At 49.8% G+C, this 21,818-nt stretch overlaps 1 protein-coding gene across 1 annotated transcript; it reads right to left on the bottom strand.

The window, feature by feature from the left end:
* Positions 1-594: 594 nt before the first annotated feature.
* DAG1 (dystroglycan 1) lies at positions 595-16,726 on the bottom strand. Its single transcript, XM_009954278.2, has 2 exons — positions 16,436-16,726; positions 595-3,078 (listed from the first exon to the last, which is right to left on the bottom strand). The coding sequence occupies exons 1-2, from the start codon at positions 16,715-16,717 to the stop codon at positions 670-672; spliced, it is 2,691 nt and encodes an 896-aa protein (XP_009952580.2). The 5' UTR covers positions 16,718-16,726; the 3' UTR covers positions 595-669.
* Between the last annotated feature and the right edge of the window lie 5,092 nt (positions 16,727-21,818).

Below are 21,818 nucleotides of genomic sequence, written 5' to 3'. Positions count from 1 at the left end.
AAAGAATCAAACCCCAAACCAAGAAGCTGATGCTCCCGAGGAGGAGGTGGCTGGCTGTCCTTGCGGGCTTCCCCCTAACCAGTCCCAAATCACCCCTGGAGCTTGCCTGCAGCACAGCACTGCCCTCCTCCTTGCCAAAACTATACATCCCATCCCAGTTTAGGTAAACAGCAGATTAAATGTAAAAACTTAAAACATCGACTTCAGAAAGTCCCTTGAATTTAATTATTTTTAGGCTACCTTTCATGTTACGTCCTGTAGCTAGACACACGTGAATAGAAAAAACAGTACAGTTAGTGTTAAAGGCAAACAGCGGAGACCCAGAGTGCTACCCCAGTGCTGCCTGCTCCTCCCGCCCCGTCCTGTCCCATCCCAACCCCCCTCCCTGCCAGTCACCCCAGCCCTGGCCAGAAGCCCAGCCGCCAGGAAGGCATGTTTGAGCCAAAAATTTTTTCTATGAATAAAATAAAACCAAAGCTTGTTAGGCAAAAATAAAACAAGTGTCCCCCCGAGTCCCGCAAATGCTCCGGTGTGGTGGGCGCAGCCGGGGAGGGCCTGCTGGGGAGCAGGCTGGGGTTCTGGGTTCCCGGCTGGTGATGGGGCTGCCAGCCCACAGACAGCACTGGCATGGAGCTGGAGGCCCCTTCTCCCCCGAGAGCCTCCCTTTCATTAAGGGGGGACGTAGGGCGGTGGGGACCTGTACGGGGTCATGTTCTTCGGGCGGGAGCCTTTCCCCTCCATGGGTGCAGTGAAGGGGGGCGGAGGCTGGTAGGGCGGTGCATTGGGGTCCTCATCCCGCAGTGGCGTGTACTCCCCGATGGTGTCCTGGTTGAGTGGCGTGGTCTCTGGCACGCTCTGGTTGGGGTACTCCGGCGGGGGCAGCGGGGCTTTCTCCTCCTGGAGGATGAGGGGCATGCTGGAGGATGGTGGAGGCTTGGAGTCATCCAGCTCATCGGCGAAGATGATGGGCACGCCTTTCTTTATGAAGGTGGCCTGGTCTTCGATGGTCAGCTTCCCTTTCCTCTTCTTGCGGTAGCAGATCATGGCAATGATGCCGGCCACAAGGAGGATGGCGGCCACCACCACAGCAGGGATGACGGTGTGCAGGTACACGTCGTCCTCGCTGCTCTTTTCAGGGTCTTTGCCTGCCGCCACCGTTGGCGTCACCTCCGAGATCACCCTTCCATCCTTTGTCACGGGGATGAACTGGATGTACCTGCAGCTGCCGGAGCCGACCACTGACACGTTCAGAGGCTTGAACTCGGGCTGCAAGACGTTGGAGAAAGCCAGGCTCGGCCCACCAGAGTCATCTGCAATTTTTTTGCTCAAAGTCCATATCTGCTCCCGGGGGCAGGGCTCCAGGGGTAGCGTGTTGTTTGTCCACTCCACTACGATGGAGCCTTTGGCGATGTCCTGCACCGTGATGGTGCTGCTGTTTCTGTCACCGAAGGCCAGAGCCAGTTTCTTCACCAGCATGATCTTCTTATTGATGTCATTCACCACCGCATTGTGGTCCCCTTCCAGCCTGGCCTTGAACTTCACCGGAGACTTGTCCCCATGCAGGCGTTTGTGGACATGGATTTCGAAAGCATCCACAGCAAAGAGCCCACCTTTGTCGGTTGCGTACATGAAGTACTCGTGCTTCCCGATGTGGTTGTGGTCCGGCATGCCGTACATGAGCTGGCTGGTGCTGTTGAACTGCACCCACGAATTCTCCTCTATCATCTGCTGCTCCTTCAACTTTAAGGTCAGCTGCAGTTTGTCAGTGGTGGTATCTTCCTTGTCGTAGAAGGTATCTGACGGTATTTTAACCTCAAAATAGGTGCCCTCCCATGCATCAACCCTGTCGATGTGGTTCGTCAGCTTGGGTGGCTCATTTGGCTCCCAGGGCCGGGGGATCCCACTGGCTGTGGTGCGTATGCGGGTTGGCGGGGAGGCTGTTGTCAGCTTGGAGATGGGGGATCTGGTCGTGCTGGGAGGCTTCGTCGGACGGGGCGTTTTGGGTCTTCGAGTAGGCCTTCGCGTTGTCGCTGTGGAGGAATCTGTTGTGGACGGCGTGGCTGGCTTCAGAGTGGTGACTCTGGGTTTCTTGGTGGTGGTTGTGGGTGGTGTGATCACTGCGGTGGGCTCTGCGTACCCAGGCATCGTGGGGCGAATTGGCACTGAGGCTGTGCCGGTGCCTTCTGCTACTCTGGTTGGCTGGATTGGTCCCAGAGTGGGCGTCTGGACGATGGCGCCCCTCGTTCTGATGGTGACTGTAGGCTTCCTTGGCAGTGGTATGGGCTCCCGGACAGGGGGTGCAGTCATCTCTGTGGGAGGTGCAATGGCAGGTGACGTTGGGGTGGGGACAATTCTGGTTGGCGGTTCTTGCGTGGCAGTGGTAGGCGGCCCAATGGCAGTCAAAGGCGTAGGGGTGGCATTGATCTGCCGCCGCATCCTCTTTGGGACGTGAGGTTTCTTGTTAGCAATGTGCCAGCCAACAACAGGGTAGCCAAGGCGGGCAGACATGGTTCCTTCCTTAGCTGGAGCCTCCACCTTGCTGATGTTCGGGACACTGTTTTGGCTCAGAGAACATCCCAGTTTCCATGAGAGTAAGGCCCCATTTTCCACCACCTTCTTTGCATTTCCAGGTCCAGCCATGAAGGCTGACATGTCAAAAAGTCTGTTATTTACAACAGGAACCAACTTCATATTATGAAGTTCCACCTCTGAGAAGCTTCTCATTCTGTTTAAGAGTTCAATCCTCTGCTTTGGTGCCATTTTTGTTAAGTCGGCATCCAAAATGACTGTCAGGATAGTGACTGGTTCTTCCGAGCCGCACACGAATGGCGCTGCGTCACCCGTGTCTTGGATGGCCACTCGCACCGACTGAGCCTCATTGTGGTCTTCTTGGTGCACCTCAACGGAGAAGACGTTTGCAGTCTGAGGCACGTAGCTCCCATTTGGGAAGGGCTGCAGCGTGGTCACCGAGATGTAGTGGACGCCCTTGTCCGTGTCAAGGGGCAGCCCTTCTAGGGAGCTGCTCTCCGCATTCCAGTGTAACCAAGAAGGCAAGGAGTCCTTCCCAGCTTCGGAGATCTACCAAACAAAAAAAAGAAGGTGCTTTTAGAAGTACAGCATTAGGACAGGTTCTAGCAGCAATACCGCTCAATTTAAAGGATTAAAGAAAAAATTCTGAAGTGTAACAACTGGGGAGGGAACATCCCAGCCAAAGTGGGGCAGCCCATGTCTCCTCTGCATGGTGGCAAGGACGAGCTCTGCAGGGCATGCTGGTCCCAAAGGGCTTAAGGAGGCCTTGGGAGGTCATAATGTCCTGCAAAGGTCCCTCACCTGCCAGGCACCAGCTTTCCGGCACTTGCTGTGCAACTACTAAGCACAAGTGGTTTATCTTCTCCAAGGGCAGAAGGGGAGTTTAAGTCACAGGGACAGATACAAAGCTGAGCGTGAAGTTACGCCATACAGCAGAGCTGATCCAACAACTGCCTTCTTCCAACTTCTTCCTCTCCCATCCCTACTGTCTTGCTCCTTTCCTCACTTGACCACACCCTGCAAGCCCATTGCTCCAGCAGCTCAGCAGAACATACATTTTTTTGTTAACTTTCAGCTTTGTCCGCCAGCAGCCAGGCTGAGCCAGAGGGGCCAGAAGCTGGCAAAATATGGCTCGGAGTCCCCTGCCTAGATGGAGCACACCAGCTCTCAACAAGTAGGAGCAAGTGGCAAGAGCTATAGAGCTGCTTAAAACATGGCATCCTCCTGCACTGCCAGAGGAACGGCAAGCTAGGGACGAAGAAGAGAAGCAAACCTGACATCTGGTCACCCCAGCACAGCACTGCCATGGCCAGTGCGGGCAGGCAGGGACATGGTGGCATGAGCTGGGGCACTGCTGGACATCAGACAGGACAGCACACCAGCCCGGCTTTATACTCAGAGTTCGCTTAGCTTATTTCACTTTGATATAATAACTTGCAGACTAGAAACAATGGGTGGCTTTAGCCCAAACCACAGGCACCTCAGAACTCAAACACACTATTTACTACCTCTTTTAGGTCAAAAGCAATACCTTTTTTCTTCCATGGCTTGTGGTGCAACTAGCGAAGCACGGTCCGAGAGCACAAGCCTGCCCTTCAAACCATGCAGCCCAACAGCAGGGGCGATGCATGCAACGATCGCGTTTCCATACGCTCCAGAGGAAGGAGCCCGTGATAACCTCACCAGCTGCCTCCCCTTCCCAATTTATCCATTTGTGCCTTTCTGAGGCCACCCTCCTCTTCTAACTTCTGGTCTCCTTCCCAGCTAGCCCAGGTCTAAACCCTGTGGGTGTCCTGGCCACTTTGCTCATGCGGAGAAGACCTCAGTTGTCTCCAAAATGTCACCAGCATGGCTGACACCCCACCAAGGTGCTCCCCACCCCATGCAGGGAAAAGCCACACGTGTCAGAGCCTAGGTGATTCCTGCCTCCTGCCCTGGGCAACAGCTGAGGATGGATGCATACCCCCAAACCCCCCATTCCCAGCAGCTGACATCTGTCCATCTGCATTACAGCCACTCCCTGATCACAAGGCACAGAGAAGCTGCTCAGACTGCACGGTAGAAGGGGTGATACTGTCAGTTTGGCAGGCTGTGACATTTCCCAGGACTGTAAGTACCCCAGGGTGAGTAATTTGAGCTCCACCACCGCCCAGGTGAGGTGGCTTGGAGGCATTTGGAAAGTGCTTTCCAGAGCTTGCCACGAGGTATTTTCCCTCCACACTCAGAAGAAACAGGACGTTTTGGGGCCCACAGAGACACATTTAGGAGCCTGGTTGAGGCTCTGGGCTCACTGCAATCCAATGCAGAGCCACGCTCCAGCTCTCCTCCTGAAGGGGTGTTTTGGTTACTCTGCAGTTCTGTAAAGATCATACATATTTCATAATTTATCCAAAAGCAAAGCTGGGTGAGGAGCTTTGCAAGGAAACCTGCCATGTCTGGCAGCGGGTGCAGAGATGGGGCTGAACTCACCAGACCTGCCCAACCACAGGTCCTGCAGGGAAAGTCCCTGGGATGGACACACGAAGAGCAATGCCCGGTGCTGCAGGGCTGGGTAGACCACCCAAAGTCCTGAGTACCTCTCCCAACCGCCTGGCTGCAGGCAGGATTCAGGTAGCACACCAAAGGGCAGGGCAGAGGGGCTTGCAAACCCCCCCTGCTGCAGGCTTCGGCACACTGAAGGGTCTAGATGCAGAGCTCTAGAAGGATAACGTAGGATCCGAAAGTCTTAAGGCAAGAGCAGCATGAAAAAGCTTTTGTGCAAGGGCCCCAGAGGATTTCGGCCATGACCACATGGGCAACACTCTCATTCCTCTCCTCTGCAAAGGATCAGCTTCACTTTCGGCCAGCCTGGACAAGCTGGAGAGCACATCATGAGACACATGCTGGGTATAGTTTATAGAGCAGAGTTGAAAGCTGTTAGCATGCTTTTAGTTAATTCCTCAGCAGCAATATCCGAGAGCAGGAAATCAAGATTCCTGCTTACACCAGCTGGAGAAAGCCACCCCACGGGCCCTACACCCCAACATATCCCATCCAAACTGAAGCATGTGACGTGAACATCCTTCTGCTTGGCCTTGCTGTTTACCCCTATGTCTGGCAGAAAACAGTGGGTTTTGGCAGGGCTGCTGCATGCACTCCCCTCCCCGCCACAGCAAGAACAGGAGCTGCTTTTACCCCAGTCGGCCCGAAGGAAAAGCAGCCCTTCACCTGAGATGGGCACAAGGAGCCAAGACTCTCTCCTGTGGGAACAAAGGACTAAATTGCCCTTCCTTGGCATCTCTTCTGCCATGAGACTGAACAAAGGCAGGGTCTGCTCCTGCCCAGCCAGAAGGGCTGACCTGCACTTGTGTTCCTTTAGAAAAGTGTAATGTCATCATACCCACTAAAAACTGAGATGCCAGAACAGTGCCCAGTGCAATCCAGCATTTACATTAGCAGGAGCTGGATGGTGCCACTCTTTATCCCCTTGTGCCAAAATTAGCCGCTGACCTGCCCGCAGAGGAGGAGGAAGGTCAGTGCTGGGTGCACATTAGGAACAGAAACATAAGGAGCCAGGACAAAGCCACAGGGTTATTGAGGCTTACACAAGAACAAAAACTTCATTAGTGCGTGGTTATAAATGCACACTGAATGTGTAATTTCAGGCTACATTTGGAACAAATCTTCCCCTTCCATGCATTCTGCAAGAGCCCTAAATTACAGGATTGCATGCTCCATACAGAGCTTTCCTGCAAGTTGAGGTTTTCTGCTGCTCCCTCCTCCCCAGGCACGGCCCATGACTTGAGGAGATGTACAAGCATTACCTTTAATCTCATGTCATGAGGTGATTCTCTCTTCAATCATGTGCGCGCCTATGTTTGACAGCCAGACTCACTTAGGAAAGGTGGTCAATCCCACATGCAAAAAGGACAATGAGGGAGGCAGAGGCCAGTCTGAGTATTTCTGCTTGGAAAACCATTTTTAACCTACCGTTTACATGTGAGTTCACATTCTTAAGGGCCCACACTAGAAAATCAAACTGCAGCTAGACAGATTCACACCAAAAACTAGGCTCTCCTGAAAATCAAAAACAGGCCAGGTAATCACCTACTGGGACAACTTGTTCTAGCAAGGATGTGACAGCTGCAAAACATTTATAAACCCACTTGAACTTGATTTAAAAACAGCTGAGCTAGTTCGGCTGTATGCAACCTGTGAGGAGATGTGACTGTTTCTAAGGGTTCTGCAAGGATTGATTAAGAAAATCAAATTTATGTGTATTATGCCTATGAAACCCATGAAGATGCCTGTGCCTCCCCTGGGAAATCTTTGGGAAGGCAACAAGTCACACGCATTTGATGCCATGGCTCTGCTTTAAACACAGCTACTGCCCTGGCAGGGGAATTCATCCATGTTTGTGTGATGAGGAAGAGGCCAACAAGATTAGCATAGATAATCAAAGCAGTTATCAGGCTGAATAAAAATACTTGTTCCTAAATGAATGCTAACCAGCAGAGCCCTCGGTGTGGGTCTATCCTGGTCAAAGTCGCTGCTGTGTTCATGGTGGCGTGAAACCGAGAGCTGGGAGCCCTGGACTCTGTTCTAGCAATGTTTCCTTCAAATATTGCTTCAAACAGTATTGGTTAAGGCCACACATAGTTAATGATTTTGGATCTCTAGTTTTCATGTAAAAAGTTTCCCAGTTTTCTATGTATGCAATAAATATCAGCCTTAAGCCCTGCCACTTCCCTCAAGGGGTCTGGTTTCAAAATAACTCTTCCATTGCTCAAGAAAAAAAGCTGTCTTTGTTTTCACATTATTTGAGATAATTGTAAATGAATGCTTATCGACTAAAGATTACACAAGCCTAGCAGTGTACTGAAGACCATTAAAAAATTAGCCATGTTTGTGATTTCAAATACACACAGTGGTCTGGCTGGTTTTGAAGATCTTGTTCACAAAGTCCTTTCAGATAGGCATGGCCTGTTATTTTTAGGCCAGCCAAGAGCAGTCAGCTCACGAAAGAAGATAGCTTGGTTTGGATTTGGATTTTTAAACTTAGACCTTAAACCCTGTAGCCAACAAGACAAAGATAAGCAAAGGAGCAGATGGCAGAACTGCTGTCTCTGATGGAATTCAGGCAAAACCTGCATTCTTGCCTACAAGAGTGCCCTCTAATCCTCCAACTATTCAGTCCTCCTCTCCCTGATAAATCCTCCAAAAAAGAGGCAGCAAGTCCTTCTCCAGGAGACATGTACCATAGGACCCTACCACAGGTCTCCCTTTGGCACAATGCTATGAAATCCTCCCGGCCCTGGATCCCATGAGATCTCCCCAGTCTATGATGCCAGACCTTCCTGTGGGCAGCATCAGCAGCTAGGAACTCTGGTCCTTCCTGCGCCCTTTCCAATCAGTCCTAAAAAATTCCTGACTGCTTTTGGGCAGGGGTGAGCATAGTTGCTCCTGCAGCTCTGCCAGGTATCCCACTGCCCCCCTTCCCCTCCCTGTGTCCAGCTTCTGCTGAGAGACAGACCCTGTGGCCAGGGATTTCATCTGGAGTATAATTAGTGATGGCAATTTACTGTACGAGACTCCCCTTCTGGGTCACTCCAGCATTACCCTAACACACATGGCCAATAATGAAAAACACCCCAGCTACGTGCTCTCTACATCTGAACAGAAAGCAAGCTGTACTGTGCTCAAGCTGACCAACCTAACCCAGGTGTACCAAGTCTGCAGTGCTCAGGCTTCTGCAAGCAATTAACCAGCAGGCAGGGGAAAGAAAATGGAAATTCAAATGCAATTCAAATGCAAATATATCTGCAGAGAGAGTCAAACCTGAGCTGTTTGCTTAAGACCAAGCTTCATCTTAAGCCCCTGCTAAATGCAGCAGCATTGGGCGCTTTTGTCAGCAGAAGCAACAGGCGGTGTCAGCCGCAAATCAGATACACAGGCAGGCAGAACCCGGGCTGCCTTGTCCTGCACAGGCAAAACAAGCAGCAGTAGAGACGTTTGTTTCAGATCTGCCCCGGTGCTGCTGGAACTGTGGTCACTGCAGTGATTCATGGTGCTGGTACAGCCGACCTGGAGCCAAGAGAAGTGCTAAGAAGGTAGGGCCTGCAGGCTCTGAGTCAGAGGATGGAGTCCTCCTTTTGGGAGGCAGGCTCTGCCTGTGGGTCCATCGTGTGCGTTCCTCTTCTGCACTGACACAAAGATGGAGCCAGTGACTGCAGGCAGGGGGTGTGCATGTGGCCAAGCTGTCCAGGCACCACTGCCCTGGGCAGGTCCTGCAGCAGCAGAGGCTGCTGCATCAGGTCAGGGAACATAATGGCTCAAGGCAGGAGCTGGATAATCCTCAGACCACAATGGCTGCAGGTCTTTGGTCCCAAGGAACAGCCCTGACAGGGAGGCTCGCCTGTATGCAACCAGGAGATTATGTGAAAAGGAGCCTTCAATCTTACATCCCCCCTCCTTCCTCAAATACATCAGAACTGCAAACTAGGACATCAGACAGGTCTTGCAGAGAAACACAAGGTGCAGAAAACAGTAGTGAAAGGAGGATGGGCACTTCTCGGAGCCTTCTGCTTGCCAGGCACAGCAACGGTGACACTGCACAGTGCTGTGCTATGGGAAAGCTCAGTATGAAGAAAGGAAAGTTGCATTTACTTGGCACAGCGAGCAGGGAGGAATTGCAGCACATGAGCTTCCCCACAGAGAGGACTGCGATACCTGCCACAGCTTCTGGGTATCCTCAGCAGACAGCACTCTTCTGCACTACTGCATACCTTGGACGAAAGGCGCAGGAACTCAATGGACAAAACCAAGGTGCTCCAGCACATTTCATGCAGATGCATCTGCCCCTGAAAGTCTAAAAACAGCCCAGAGACTTCACTGTCTCTCAGAAGTACGACAGCCTAGGTGACCTGTGTCTTCATTACCAGCAGGAGCTCACCACCTCTGTTCAGAGACCAAAAGCTATATGAGAACAGAAGGTAACTGCTGCTTCCTTTGCACACAGGGTAGGTCAGGTTGGTTAAACTAACTCTGCATTTCAGCTGGCCCCAGTGAAAGCCCTGCAAACCTCTTCCTGCATGTTTCTGTGCAGTGAAGCTGCTGCCTCAGAAAAATCATACCTTTCAGCTCAGAGCTGAGCTAAGGGACAGCAAGGCTGCAGAAGCTGTATCACAGGTCCTGGCCCTCAACTTCAAGTTCAAACTTTAGTCCCTGAAGGACCAGGCAGTAAAGGTACTTGAAGCAGCTGCTCTTTTACATGCTCATGAAAACCCGAACAAGAAGTTTACGAGTCTGCTGCTGATCTGCATTTTCCACCCATCAAACAGGCAAGCGAAGCCTCATGCACAGCAAGCAAACCCCCTCCCTTGCAGATGCAAGTGTAGGGCTGTGCTGTGCGGATGCAGCCTGCCCGCAGAGTGGTGCTTTGGCTCACCAACTTCTTTACAATCAGTAAAATGGCTTCGCAACAGCGCAGGCTGAGTGGCTACGCCCAGCTCATGCCATCCTCGCATACTCCTACCATGACGGCTTCTTTTCCAGATGCGCCTCTGTGTTTGCTATAAGGGCACTATTCAGCATCCCACTCTGCCTGGGCAAGGGAACACAACAGCTGTTTCACTGGGAGGTCACTACAAAACATTGAGTGCCCCAAGAAATCCTCCTTTCATCCGTCCATGCAAGCAGCTTGGAAGGATTTGTTTAGCCTTATTGTTGGAGTGGGCAGGCACAGCCTGCCCATACTAGGGCTGGGGTCAGCAGGGGCTGCCCACACCCTGCTTTCTCCCTTGTTTGGGGGGCAAGCACAGGGCAGGAAAAGCCTCAAACAGCTTTAAAAAAAAAGTTCAGTTGGGCTCTTCTTTCAATACGACTTTTTATAAGCAAAAGGCCAAAGGGAAGCAAAAATACCACACAGCAGGGATGCCAAGTGCTGGGGGTTTAGTGCTGCCGCCGCGCAGCTAACCAGCCCTGACAATTTATTCCTGCCATCAGCAGATTACTGGAAAGCTGGCATTCAAGAGCACGGCAAGTAAAGGCGAGCCACATCCCACAATCTCAGGTCGTCTCCTTTGCAGGATTCTCCTCACCATCATATTCCTCAGTCTCCCCATATGCTCAGAGCAACAACCCATAAGAGCAGGACAAAACAAGGAACTTCCCAGCCTGTCTCAAAAGCTAGTTTATAATTAGATTGAGTCACATTTTCCACTCCTCCAAATTCAGAGCTTGTTACTAAGCACGCACTGAAAATGCCGAATTCCCCAACTTGGCCTTGCTGCAGGAAAAAGATAAGTAGCCCCCTCAGCCCCCCAGCAGAAATCTTATCAGCTCATCTTATCATTAAGATTGCAGCATGGCAGCTAAGCAAAGTCCTGCCCAAGTCGTCCTTTGCCTGGACCTGTCCCAGATGCTGCCATTTATCCCTGCGCCCCTGTAAATAGCAGCTGTTGCTACACCTTCTGGTTAGTCCAAGTCCAAGAAAACTGGGGACCCCAGGGACAAAGTGAAGGTCAAATGCTTTGACACAGAGAGCCTTTTAAAGATACCCAACTTGATGATACAGCCCCTCAGGAGTGCTCTTTGCTTGTCTTCCTCCTCTGAGAAATGCCACTTTAATAAAATTGACATTCAGTTAAAACTCTTTGAAATAACGATCATTGCAAGAGGAAAAAAAAAAGAATAATAAAATCACTATTTTGTGGGTTTTTTTTCCCTGAAACTGAGCGTGTCCTGGCACTGCAGGCTGGTTGCCAACATCCAGCCCTTTGCTACAGAGTCAGCGCAGGGCTGAGGTGTGCAGCACAGCCCTGGCAGCAGGTACTTGATGTCAGGACTCCTGCAACCCAATCTCCGCTGACCCTTGGTTTTAAAACAAGATCCCTGAAGTCTGATGAGAGTAAAGCTGTTCAGTAAAAGCCACTTCAACAGACTGCAAATAGAACCACCATTGGAAAATCAGGCTCCTGCTTGGAAAGCAAGACTCCTTTTTGCCCAGATTAATATCCAATGCTCCAACAACCCCACAAACCCACTGCATGGCTGCACTGTGTAAATCAGTTATGCGAGTTAATTCAGTTGTTCTAATCGCTTTGCCACCAGCTACGTTTGCATACAGCAACAGCTTCTTAGGGCCCCTGCTAAGTGTTTTATCTGTCTTCCCAACAACACCCTGGTGAGACTTTGCACTTCAAAACCAAAAATAGTCAGGAGCCAAGACACAGCCAAGAACAGTAAGACTTAGCTGTGCTCACCTGAGAACTCCTTAGCATTGGCTAATGAACCTACAGCAGATCTGCTCCATAGGATCCATCCTATACCTAACACTACCAGGACGAAGGCAGGTCAGCAACTTTATCTTCAAGGAAGACACAGCAAATCACCTGCTTGCGCAGAGATGTACCTTGGGAAGCAACGCGCACCAAGAGTTTCTCTCATTCCAGCACACTTTATAGACCCACCTTCAAACAAAAGCCATTAAATTGCGTGTCTTTATGTACTGTGGGCATATGCATTTAGGATATTGGACTGTGCAAGGGCTCAAATACCTTGTGGGAACACTTGTATTAGAGGGAACTGGATTTATCCCTGCATCCAAAGGGAAAGCAGCAGGTACTGCCACAGCAATGCCGCTTTGTGACTGTATTTAATACTCAGACCCAAGTGCAGTGCCTGGTGTTTCTCGAGAGGGATTTGCAGCCCAGATGACTCCTGCTCACTGCACGCAGCCTAGAGAAACACTGTTGCAGCCTCTAGCCCACAGCTCAGAGTCAGAAAGTCCTTCTCACAGACTTGGAGATGCAGGATGGAGGTAACCACCACGGTAAATGCCCTCCTTTGTGTGCCTTTTCTTTCACAGGCCAAGGCCAGCGTCAGCTTTCCCAGTTTGTGGCAGGGTATCATCGCTGGTGGGATGAGCGGAGAGCCACACTTACTGTAACAGCCCCTGTCCCAAATGCTGACAGAGGTGCTATCAGTGTTAGTGCCACTGTCGTCACCCGATTATTTGTGTCATCACCTGGACAGCAATGGGAGGTTTACATTTTCATACAAATGGAACTAGCAGACCTCACGGAGGCCAAGATCAGCACTGCAAAATCAATGATGATGCACGTCACCTAATGTCCCCTTCTGGGACCTCAACAACTGAAGAAGAAAAAAAGTACAGACCTGGATGTTTCTTTCAGCTGATGGCAAGATGTCTGAGCCAAAGTAAGGCAGACATGGAAAAGCAAACAGTTATAGGATAATCAAACAAGACTATTTATAGAAGAGAAGAGGAAGTTTTGAGGCCTTTACAGGAGGCTCTGCTAAGATTTCATCTAGAGTATTTTGTATAGCTGTGGTCATGCAAACATAAGAAAAATAAACAAGCTGGAAGAGGTGCAGAAGACAGCTGCAAAGATGAGGAGAAGAAAAGGGAGCTTAATTTATGAAAAAGACTAAAGAGGCTGGCTGGCTTAACCTAATAAAATCAAGATAGGTGAATATGCCTGTCACTTATAAATACACAAAGGAAGTAAATTTTATGAAGGTAGAATGGATTTTATCTAAAGGGCAGCACATATAAATATTTCTAGCCATTTCTAAATCTAGGCTAGAAGCTGCATTTTAATGAGAACAGCCAAATTCTGGAGCAGCTTCAAATGGAAGTGGTAGGAACAGGAAATCCACCTGGTCTTTGGCCCAAGTATGATCTATTCTCAACAACAGGACACAGCTGAGAGGTAATGGATCAGACTCCACAAGTCTTCAGTGGAAATGGGGTAATGGAGACAATCAGGCCAATGACAATACCAACATCCACAGTTATTGTGTTTCCAGCAAGCGTCTGCCATGAGCTAGTGGGAACGTGCACACCCTTGCACTACTTGTCTGCACAGCAAGGGGGTTGTATGATAGCAGAGATTGGATGTTTTAACCCAACTTTTGTAAAAATGCCAAGGTTTTAGTGTCAAATTCAGCAGGAAGGGCTGCAGGGTGCCAAGCCGCTGTTAACCCTTTCAGGAAGGCACAGCAAAGAGTTTTCGTTTCCAAGACACCTTCAGACATCAGGAGAGCAGTCTTGCAGCGAGAAGCCTTGCTGTAGTGAGGAAGCTAGAGGACAGCATCTGGACTGAACTGCCACCAAATTCAACAGCTGAAATACCTGCAAGCTGCAGCTTCAGAGGACACACTAATGCCTGACCAAGGCACCCACTCAGGAAAACAAGGCACAGGGAAGGGGGTTTCTAATGTCAGCAATGAAATACAATGGCCACAAAGCCTTGCTGGTAGCTGTCTCTGAGCAACATGGAAACAAGACTCTGAAATTAAGACACGAAGTAGGTTTTTATACTTCTTTTCTGTGTGTCCACCTTTGCAGCTTAAGCACATTAGAACAAACTTGCTTTTGTACTTTACCATAAAATCTCACCTGTTCTTTAGCAGCTTGGGGGTTGCAGGGAAACACTGATGACTGCTCGCAGGAGCACATACCTGATTACGCACATAACCTACATATCTGTGCAGGAGTGTGTGCCTGTGAGGCACTCCTCTGCCACGCTGCAGATGCCTGGCATTGTTTTCATCCCACAACCAACTTTGCAGAGAAAAGTATTTTGTCTACAGCGGTTAGAATCTGCTAACAAGCAGGAAAAGGATCTGAGGAGCAGCTTCAAGGCGATCCCCACCACAATACAAACTGAGCCTAGAAATAATCAGTGTGAATTATCTAGAAATGAAGCAGTCATACCTTCTTTAGGCTCCAGATGGGAAGCTCCCGGGAGTTTGGGCACATCGACTGTCAGCTTTTTTAAAAAAAATGAAATTATAGCCAATTTCTTTGAAATTTAAGGTCACTAAGTATAGGCAACCACATCTCATTGTAAACTCTGACCCACTGTTTCACCTCAAAGGGCACAGCCCTTATTCTTTCTTATTAGGGTTTAAGTACACCAGTTAGCAAGATCCAGAAGTATTAGGCTTTTACTGCTCTGGGCTGAGAAATGCAAGGCAGCCTGAGAAAAAGATCAGAGCAACTTGCCCTGAAATTTTCTGGTAAAACAAAAATGCACCCCAGCCCCCAAAATTGCCTACGCAGTTCTGGCTAGCCAGAAATCCAATCCCCATAGCAAAGCTTGGCTGTGCTCAGCAGCCAACACACATTCTCTGCAAGGGAGAGATCTTCCAGATAGACCAGCTAAGCAAGGCTGCTATCAGTGCCCTGGAGTCTGCTGCACTTTTAAAAATCAATTTCAAGGTGAACAGATGCAACATGCACTAGGGCAATCCCATGGACAGGCATGAAAACTACTTCTAGCATTTGCTGAACTACATACAACCAACAACTGTTGGGTCCTGCTCCAGCCCAGTCCATTTGAGGCTCTTCAGGCATCTGTTCGTGTTAGCAAACATGCCTCAACACCAGAAGTGGCAGACATATTGTTCAAAGTTACCAGGTGGAGTGGAAATAATCTATCAGGATTCTCCTGCAGCTACTGGAGCTATCACAAATTACTTTTGTGCCAGGAAAAGGAGACAGAGGAAGCTATGATGTTCTACAAACATTGAAAAATATTCTTGCTATCAAAGTAGCTATTAGACAACGTCAGAACAAGCCACTCATGCAAAATCCCAAAGCAAAGTTATCATTTCTGTAACACAAGATCTTGGGCTCACCGCACGCATCTGGACTCTTGCAGGCCAGCGCTGTACAGGTGCCGCACACTCTGAAAACAGGCTGTGGTTAAAGCAGGGCAGGCACCACCACCTCCCGTCCGAGCCAGTTGCCTTGGCCGCCAGCAACTAAATGTCACAGCCTTTGCTTTGAAACCAGCCCATCCCCTTCTCTGACTCCACTAGCCGGGGGCTCACCCACCACCTTCCTCCTCGCCATCTGACCATCTGTCAATAACAGATGCATTCTTCAGATTTTCTGCCTACCACTGGCACATCTCAGTCCTAGCACTGTCTCTGGAGCCAGCGAGATCACGTATCTCAATTGAGATAATTGCGTGACAGTACACAGAGCTAAAACAAACCTGCCTGCAAGGAGAAGCTGAGATGTCAGACTTTCTCCCAACTTGCTCTCCATCTCCCTCTGATCTTCTGAGACACACCAAAAGGTTGTCTTTTTATAATGTTTTCTAAAAATGGATTTTAAAAACTATTTTTTAATTTTGCTCTCTGAAAAAAAATTTCTAGATTGGAAGGTAATTCTGTCTTCTTTTAAAAACAGAATTTTCTGAACTCTCCATGATCCAAGGAAGCAGATGCTAAGACAACAACTTCTCAGCACCTTCACAGCAAAGGACTAAAGATGAGCAACCATGTATTCAGCAGTGTATCTACCCTCCTCCGGGCTATTCTGACAGTTTCTTGCCCTCAGGACCTATTCCACAACTCAGTTTTCAGGCGTCTGCAGCACCAGCAGCAGATAAACAAAAAGGCTCCTATCTTTCCCAAGAGGATTTTGGGACGAGGTCAGGAGAGACCGTGTCAAAGGCAGCCCAGGGCCCCGCTGGCAGGACAAGGACTATTTATGTAGCAATGTTTGTCACCATAGTGAAGCAAACTCCCCAAGCCTCAGAGCCACAGTCCCAGGGGATCTGTGGCTCCCCAGATCCCAAGGCAACATCTCCTTGTTAATGTGCCCATCGTTACAGGGGCCGAATATCTCACAGTTTAAATACAGCCAACAAACCTAATCAGTCACCCCCAAGGAAAGAAGTCTCCTCTCTCCATTACAGAAGAAAAACTTTGCAATGAGGTGAAGGCTTTAATTTTTCTTTTTTTTTTTAAATCCTTCTTCCATAGTCCTACAAAACCTTGAGGCTGCTTCACAGCATCCTTGTTACCCAGCCTATTAGTGGGGTGACTAGCTCGACTCGTACAAGAATATAACTGAAAACGAGCCTCAAGGAATGGCATTTCTCACCTGGACAATTTCTCCATTGGAAGCAATTAAATCTGTGGGGATGGAGACTCTGAAGAAGCGTCCCACCACTGCAGAGCTGTCTGGTATGCCCACCACAGCTGGCACAGTCTCCCGGAGGTCTGAGAGCACGGAGTGCATGGAGGCCTCCAGCTGGTTTTCCCAGTCCCGAACCAGTTCTGCCGGCTCGCTGGGCCAGTGGCAGTGAACAGAGGCTGCCAGCAGCAGCACAGGGAGCCAAGTCCTCCCCAGGAAAGGGGGTTGCAGTAGGCATCCAACAGTCATTCTTCCCAGCAGCCTCGGCGACGGTGCTCCAGCTGGAAAGGGGACCACAGGGGATCTGCAGGCTCCACAGAGCAGGCAGGGGGATTCACCAGTCCTTCACGGCAGCTTCATCCTAGGAGCCTGGGAACCTGGTTAAACATAAGCCAATCAGCACATTAATTACGATATCCAAGCCAGCCAGCTAACACACAGAGATCCCCTTGCAATGGACAGAGGGCTGCCTGCCATGCTACCCTCTTTGTTTCAGCTTTCTTATTTAACTGCAAGAGTTACCACTACCATTAAAGAAAGCAAGAACTTCTCAGCTTCTCTTCTGACGTACAGCATCTCTAGAGAAACAAAATCCTCCTGCTTTTCCATGCACACAACTATGTTTCTGCTGCTCTGGAGCAACAACATCCTGAGATAGCCACAGGTAGGGAGATGGGGCAGATACAACCGAAGCAGAGACAGCACAGCGGTAATAGGTGCCCTTTCAAGGCAAGCTAAAGTCAGGCTGCGGCATCAGCAGGTTTAAATGCCAGTTACCCAGTATGAAGGTCCCAAGAAACCTTTGGTACTCCAAAGCTGCCATCTGGACAGCTTGATGAACAACAGATGCTTCTGCTCCTCTGACCCATGAACCTGGCTTTCAAGCCAGGTCTCCTCTCAATTCCAGCTTTTGGTATTAGTGTGTTTATATTTGATTTGGGGACCAGCACCCTGAAAATCAGACTGGAGTAAGCTATGCACACACTGTGTTCCACACTGCTACCTGTCATCTAGCTCCCTCAGGCTTGCACTGATTGCCTGTCCCCACACTCTGACAAGAAACATCTCCAGCTCTCCCTCACTTTCCTGTTTTCTTCTTTCACTTGCTTCCTCCCCATCACCATGCTCTCTCTGGTCTCCTGGATCACAGCTCTCCTTTCTCTCCCGCGTTCCTTTGGTGTGTTGTTTCCTTCACTTCCCCAGCTGCTTATCCCAGACTGAGTTCAGCCACGGCACACAGGAGTCATGGACCTGTATGCACACCCATGTTGTTCTTCACAGCCTGTTTGCAGGACAGCAAGCGCATTCAAGAACAAGGACAGAGACATTTGGAACCCTGGGGGAAGCCGTACTGCCCATGCTGGCACTGTGGTTTGCAGCTAGCACAGTCCTCTAACTAATCTGCGGTAACGAGCGGGGCAGTGGATTATGCAGGACTGGAGGACAGATGCACAGATCAAGCGGGTGTTGCTCAGCCCCCAGGAATGCAAAGGACAGGGCTCCCTCAGGCCAGGACTCATGTCTTGAACCAACTCCTTTTTTTCAGGCTGAGAGAGAATTGGCTCCATCTTCCTAGAGCAAACCCAGCCCACCTTCTAACCACTGGCTCCCAGTCCTTTGAGTGCGGCTCTGATTTCTTTTAGCCTGTTCCCGTTGCATCATGTGATGCACACATCAGGCCATCCCAAGAGACCCTGGAGCCAGATTGGGGTGGGGGGGAATCCCACTGCTTCTTGCCCTTGCAGAGCTCCCAGGGCAGCATGACAGCAGGACCAGCAGACCCACTGTGCCATGGCCAGGCAAGTGCACATTGCCCACCACGGGCTTGTAGAAGCAGGCAGAGGGCCTGTCCATGCAGGCAACCAAGCCCAAGCTTACCACAGCAGGCTCTAGGAATAATAGGAGAGATAAGATCTGGTTGTTTACCCTAAAACCTGCACTCTAGAGAAGCAGAGAGGCAGCATGCAAGGACTAGCACATCCTCAGCCCTTGATGGGCCTTTTTCACAATAAACCACTCATGTAGAAGGGCTGACGCATTCCATACCACAGTAACAGGCCCAGCAAGCACAGTCGCAGCTAGCAAAGAGGGCTCTGGGTATCAGACATTATTAGCTGAATGCAACACCCTCTGGCTGCAGCATCCACAAGGCAGGTATCTGATCTGACCACCATCAGTTGCAGAAAACCTGTGTCAAGTGAAGGGCAAAAGAGACAGCAGAGGCATAACAACATTGCTGGAAGCTACAAGACAGATGGGAAGATGGTTGGTGTGAGATGCCAGCGCCAGAAGAAAGCCCGTTCCCATGCTGCTCTTGTCCTTCCAACTGCTTGAACCCCTGGGATAGGAATAAACCAGACAAGGCCAAGTTCTTCCCAAAGGCAACTAAGCATGTGGTGGTCTTCACCAGAGTGAGCTGTCTGTGCTGCTTCTCCAGATTATCATCACAAAAGATTAAGTGGCTGGGTGGGTAAGGACAATTCACACTTCCTATAGCGCACATGTCTCCTACCAACTCCCTGCATGGTCAGAGGAGGATCTGACACACAGCAATTGATTTTGGATGAACCTAGAGTCACCTCAGCAAGTAGACGACTACCTCAGTAGGTGTCTGGTGGAGAATATCCAACAGACTATGCGAATGAGCTACAAAGATGGAACAGACATCTGCAAGAGGTCCTGAGGAGGCCACTGATCAGCTCAGTAGGAAACTGAGGGACTCCTATCCCTGCACAGTGCCTTAAAAGAGCAGAAAGAACCACCACCTTCACCCTTCATAGAGCCTGGAGTATGGACACGGCAGAGATGACACGTTGTCCGTGAGCCACTTCACCTGAAGCCTGCTCATCGGCAAGTCCTGCTGCACGAGGGACTAGAAAGCAACACGCACAGCAAGTACAGGCAGGATCAGAGACTTGCAGTCAGGAGCGGAATGTGGCAACAGCAGCAAAACCCGGCAGCCGCATGGCTGCTGCGGGGCCGAGATGCTATCAACATGGAAATATGGCTGCTTCTCACACCTGCGCAGAGGAGAAACACTCCAGACAACCAGGCAGACAGACAACTAGCATACAACCGCACGGAGCTGTAACGATGCCTGGAGAGGTTCGGCACCACATCTTCAGGCCAGCCTCTGCCCCTGGCCTGTCCCAGCTGCAGTGGAACTCATGCACAAGCGTCATGCAGCTCTGTGTTGCTCAGCCAAATGATGTGATGTGGCCTGAGGCATTTTTGTTGAATGGAGAGGAGTATTTGGGCAGAAAGAAGCTGGTTCTTGATATCTGCGGCAAGCAGGAGAGGAAGATGAAGCCATCACCCAATTCAGAAACAATTATTGCAGCAGGCAAGAAATACTGCCAGTCTGATAGGTACGTGCCCCTCAGCCAAGCAACTTGCGCACTGGCCATTAAGATCTCATGTGACACTTGCAGGTCGCACAAATTCAGAATTTCATTTTAGGGGAACTACAGAAGAACAGTTTCAGCATATGGAAGTAGAGCATCAGGAGGAATTCAGTAGCTGATAATAAAAAAAACCAAAACAACCAGAAGAGCTGAGAACAAATTTGCACCACCAAAAAAAAAAAAAATTCTCTTAACACAGCTCCACCCCACCAAACAATTGACAGAAGCTGAAACAGTGCCAGCCTCTCACACTGTGTGCTAAGGAGGAAAGGCAGGGTGGTACAGCTCTACAGATAGGTGGAACAAGGCATCGTCTTGCGGTGCTGAGGTCCACATGGACTATTGCTTCAAGGCAAAACACTTTTTGAGACAGAAGGTCCTCTGTCTGAAAGCCGGTATTCCTGCTCAGCAAGTCTGCTGACCACCAGCACTGCAGGTCTCAATGCACCTGCAGAACAGGGTGAACATTACCTGCAGCGAGGCTCAAACAAGCACAGGGAACATGCGTGGTGCCTCTGTCAAGTTCAAGAGCCCACACCATTTCACATGCTACTACCACGGGCAAGACCCAGACTCACTTATTTGAGACATCATCCCAGTTGTATGCAGAAAAAGTCAGCATTCTTGATCATTGTCCATGACCAGTGAGTGGCACGGACCTGGAGCTCTCCAGGAGCAAAAAATCTCAATGCTTCACACAGTTTCCCAGAAGCTCAAAACAGGACCAAAAACCAAACACAAATGGCATTCTGCAGGTGGTCTTCTGCCGATCTCCTGGAAGCATCAGGCTGTAGGGCCAACTGACTTTAGCGCTTTCAAGTTACGAGGGAAGGCTAGACCACCCCAACTTCTCTACATGGCACAGTGCTCCTTCTTCCAGCAGGATCTGTACTGCCCAGTTTCGCAAAACAAACATGAAGGTTCAGGTTAGCCCTGAATTTCAGGATGTTTCATTCCATTTGATCTTCTGAAAGAACAGACTTTATCCTCCTGCTTCTGAGAGTGCTCTTTTGGTCTCAACTTTGAGCCTCCAGAGCATTGGATGAAACATCAAAGTCAGTATCAACATCTGCTTCAGTCCTAGCACTCAGTGCACGTGCCAATGTTGATGCCTAATCTCCAGTGCCAAACCTCACCATCTCAGAGACACGGAACTGGACCAGTTATGTTGATAAGATGCTGCACTTGATATGGTGCTGACTTGTTAAGACAGTGCTGGAGCTTGCTCCTTCTCCATGCAGCTACAAGGCCCACTGACATGTTAAAGGATGTGCTCTGCCTTCATTATTCAGGAACACAGAATAGCGCAGACAAAAGGTGGGACTGAAAGGAAGGACTGAGTGCAGGACAAAGTAGCTACTCCCAACCACGCATCTTCCCAGAGACCTTTCCTTCTGCCCACCGCAGAATCAGGAGCATGGCTGCCCTAGAAATCACTTTTCCTCTGTGGCCAATTACACCACCACTTCAGCAAGAACCAGTGAAAGTTGAGTCTCTGTCCAGCTGTGTCTAATCCAATTGCTCAAGCACACAATCACATCACTGGGCTGCGGTAATTAATCGCTCCCAATATATTAATGCCACTGAGCCTAGCACACAGAAAGCTCAGGTAACTGCTGTGCAATTCGCTACTCCAGATAAGAAGGTATTTAGGAGAGCTAGGAGGAATCCCACTTACCTGATGGCTTGTTTAACAATATCCTCATTAAAGGAAGCGTTAAACATGTGTCCTTTCTCTAAGGAAACTCAGACTCAGCTAAAAAGGGCCAGTGCAGCTTTCCAGAACGCAGCTATTGTCTCTGCAAAGATCTCTTGTGCGTGTTTCCACAGGAGGATCCCTGGGCAAGCCCCGTCACCTACTGTGTGTCTGCGTGTCAAGGCAGCAAGCAGGAGGAATGATGAAATCCAGCGTCACTGGCCAGGCACACAAAGATGGCACTCTGCCG

Source organism: Leptosomus discolor, chromosome 9 (genome assembly GCF_034619465.1).
Source record: "Leptosomus discolor isolate bLepDis1 chromosome 9, bLepDis1.hap2, whole genome shotgun sequence".
Lineage (NCBI taxonomy): Eukaryota > Metazoa > Chordata > Aves > Leptosomiformes > Leptosomidae > Leptosomus > Leptosomus discolor.
Note: the sequence above shows the minus strand (reverse complement) of the source record. Positions and strands in the feature narration are given on the sequence as shown.

Coding starts and splice junctions, on each gene's coding strand:
- DAG1 (XM_009954278.2), bottom strand. CDS start 16,717: ATGACTGTTGGATGCCTACTGCAACCCCCTTTCCTGGGGAGGACTTGG. Junction 3,079..16,435: donor CCAATGGAGAAATTGTCCAG/GTGAGAAATGCC, acceptor TTTGTTTGGTAG/ATCTCCGAAGCTGGGAAGGA.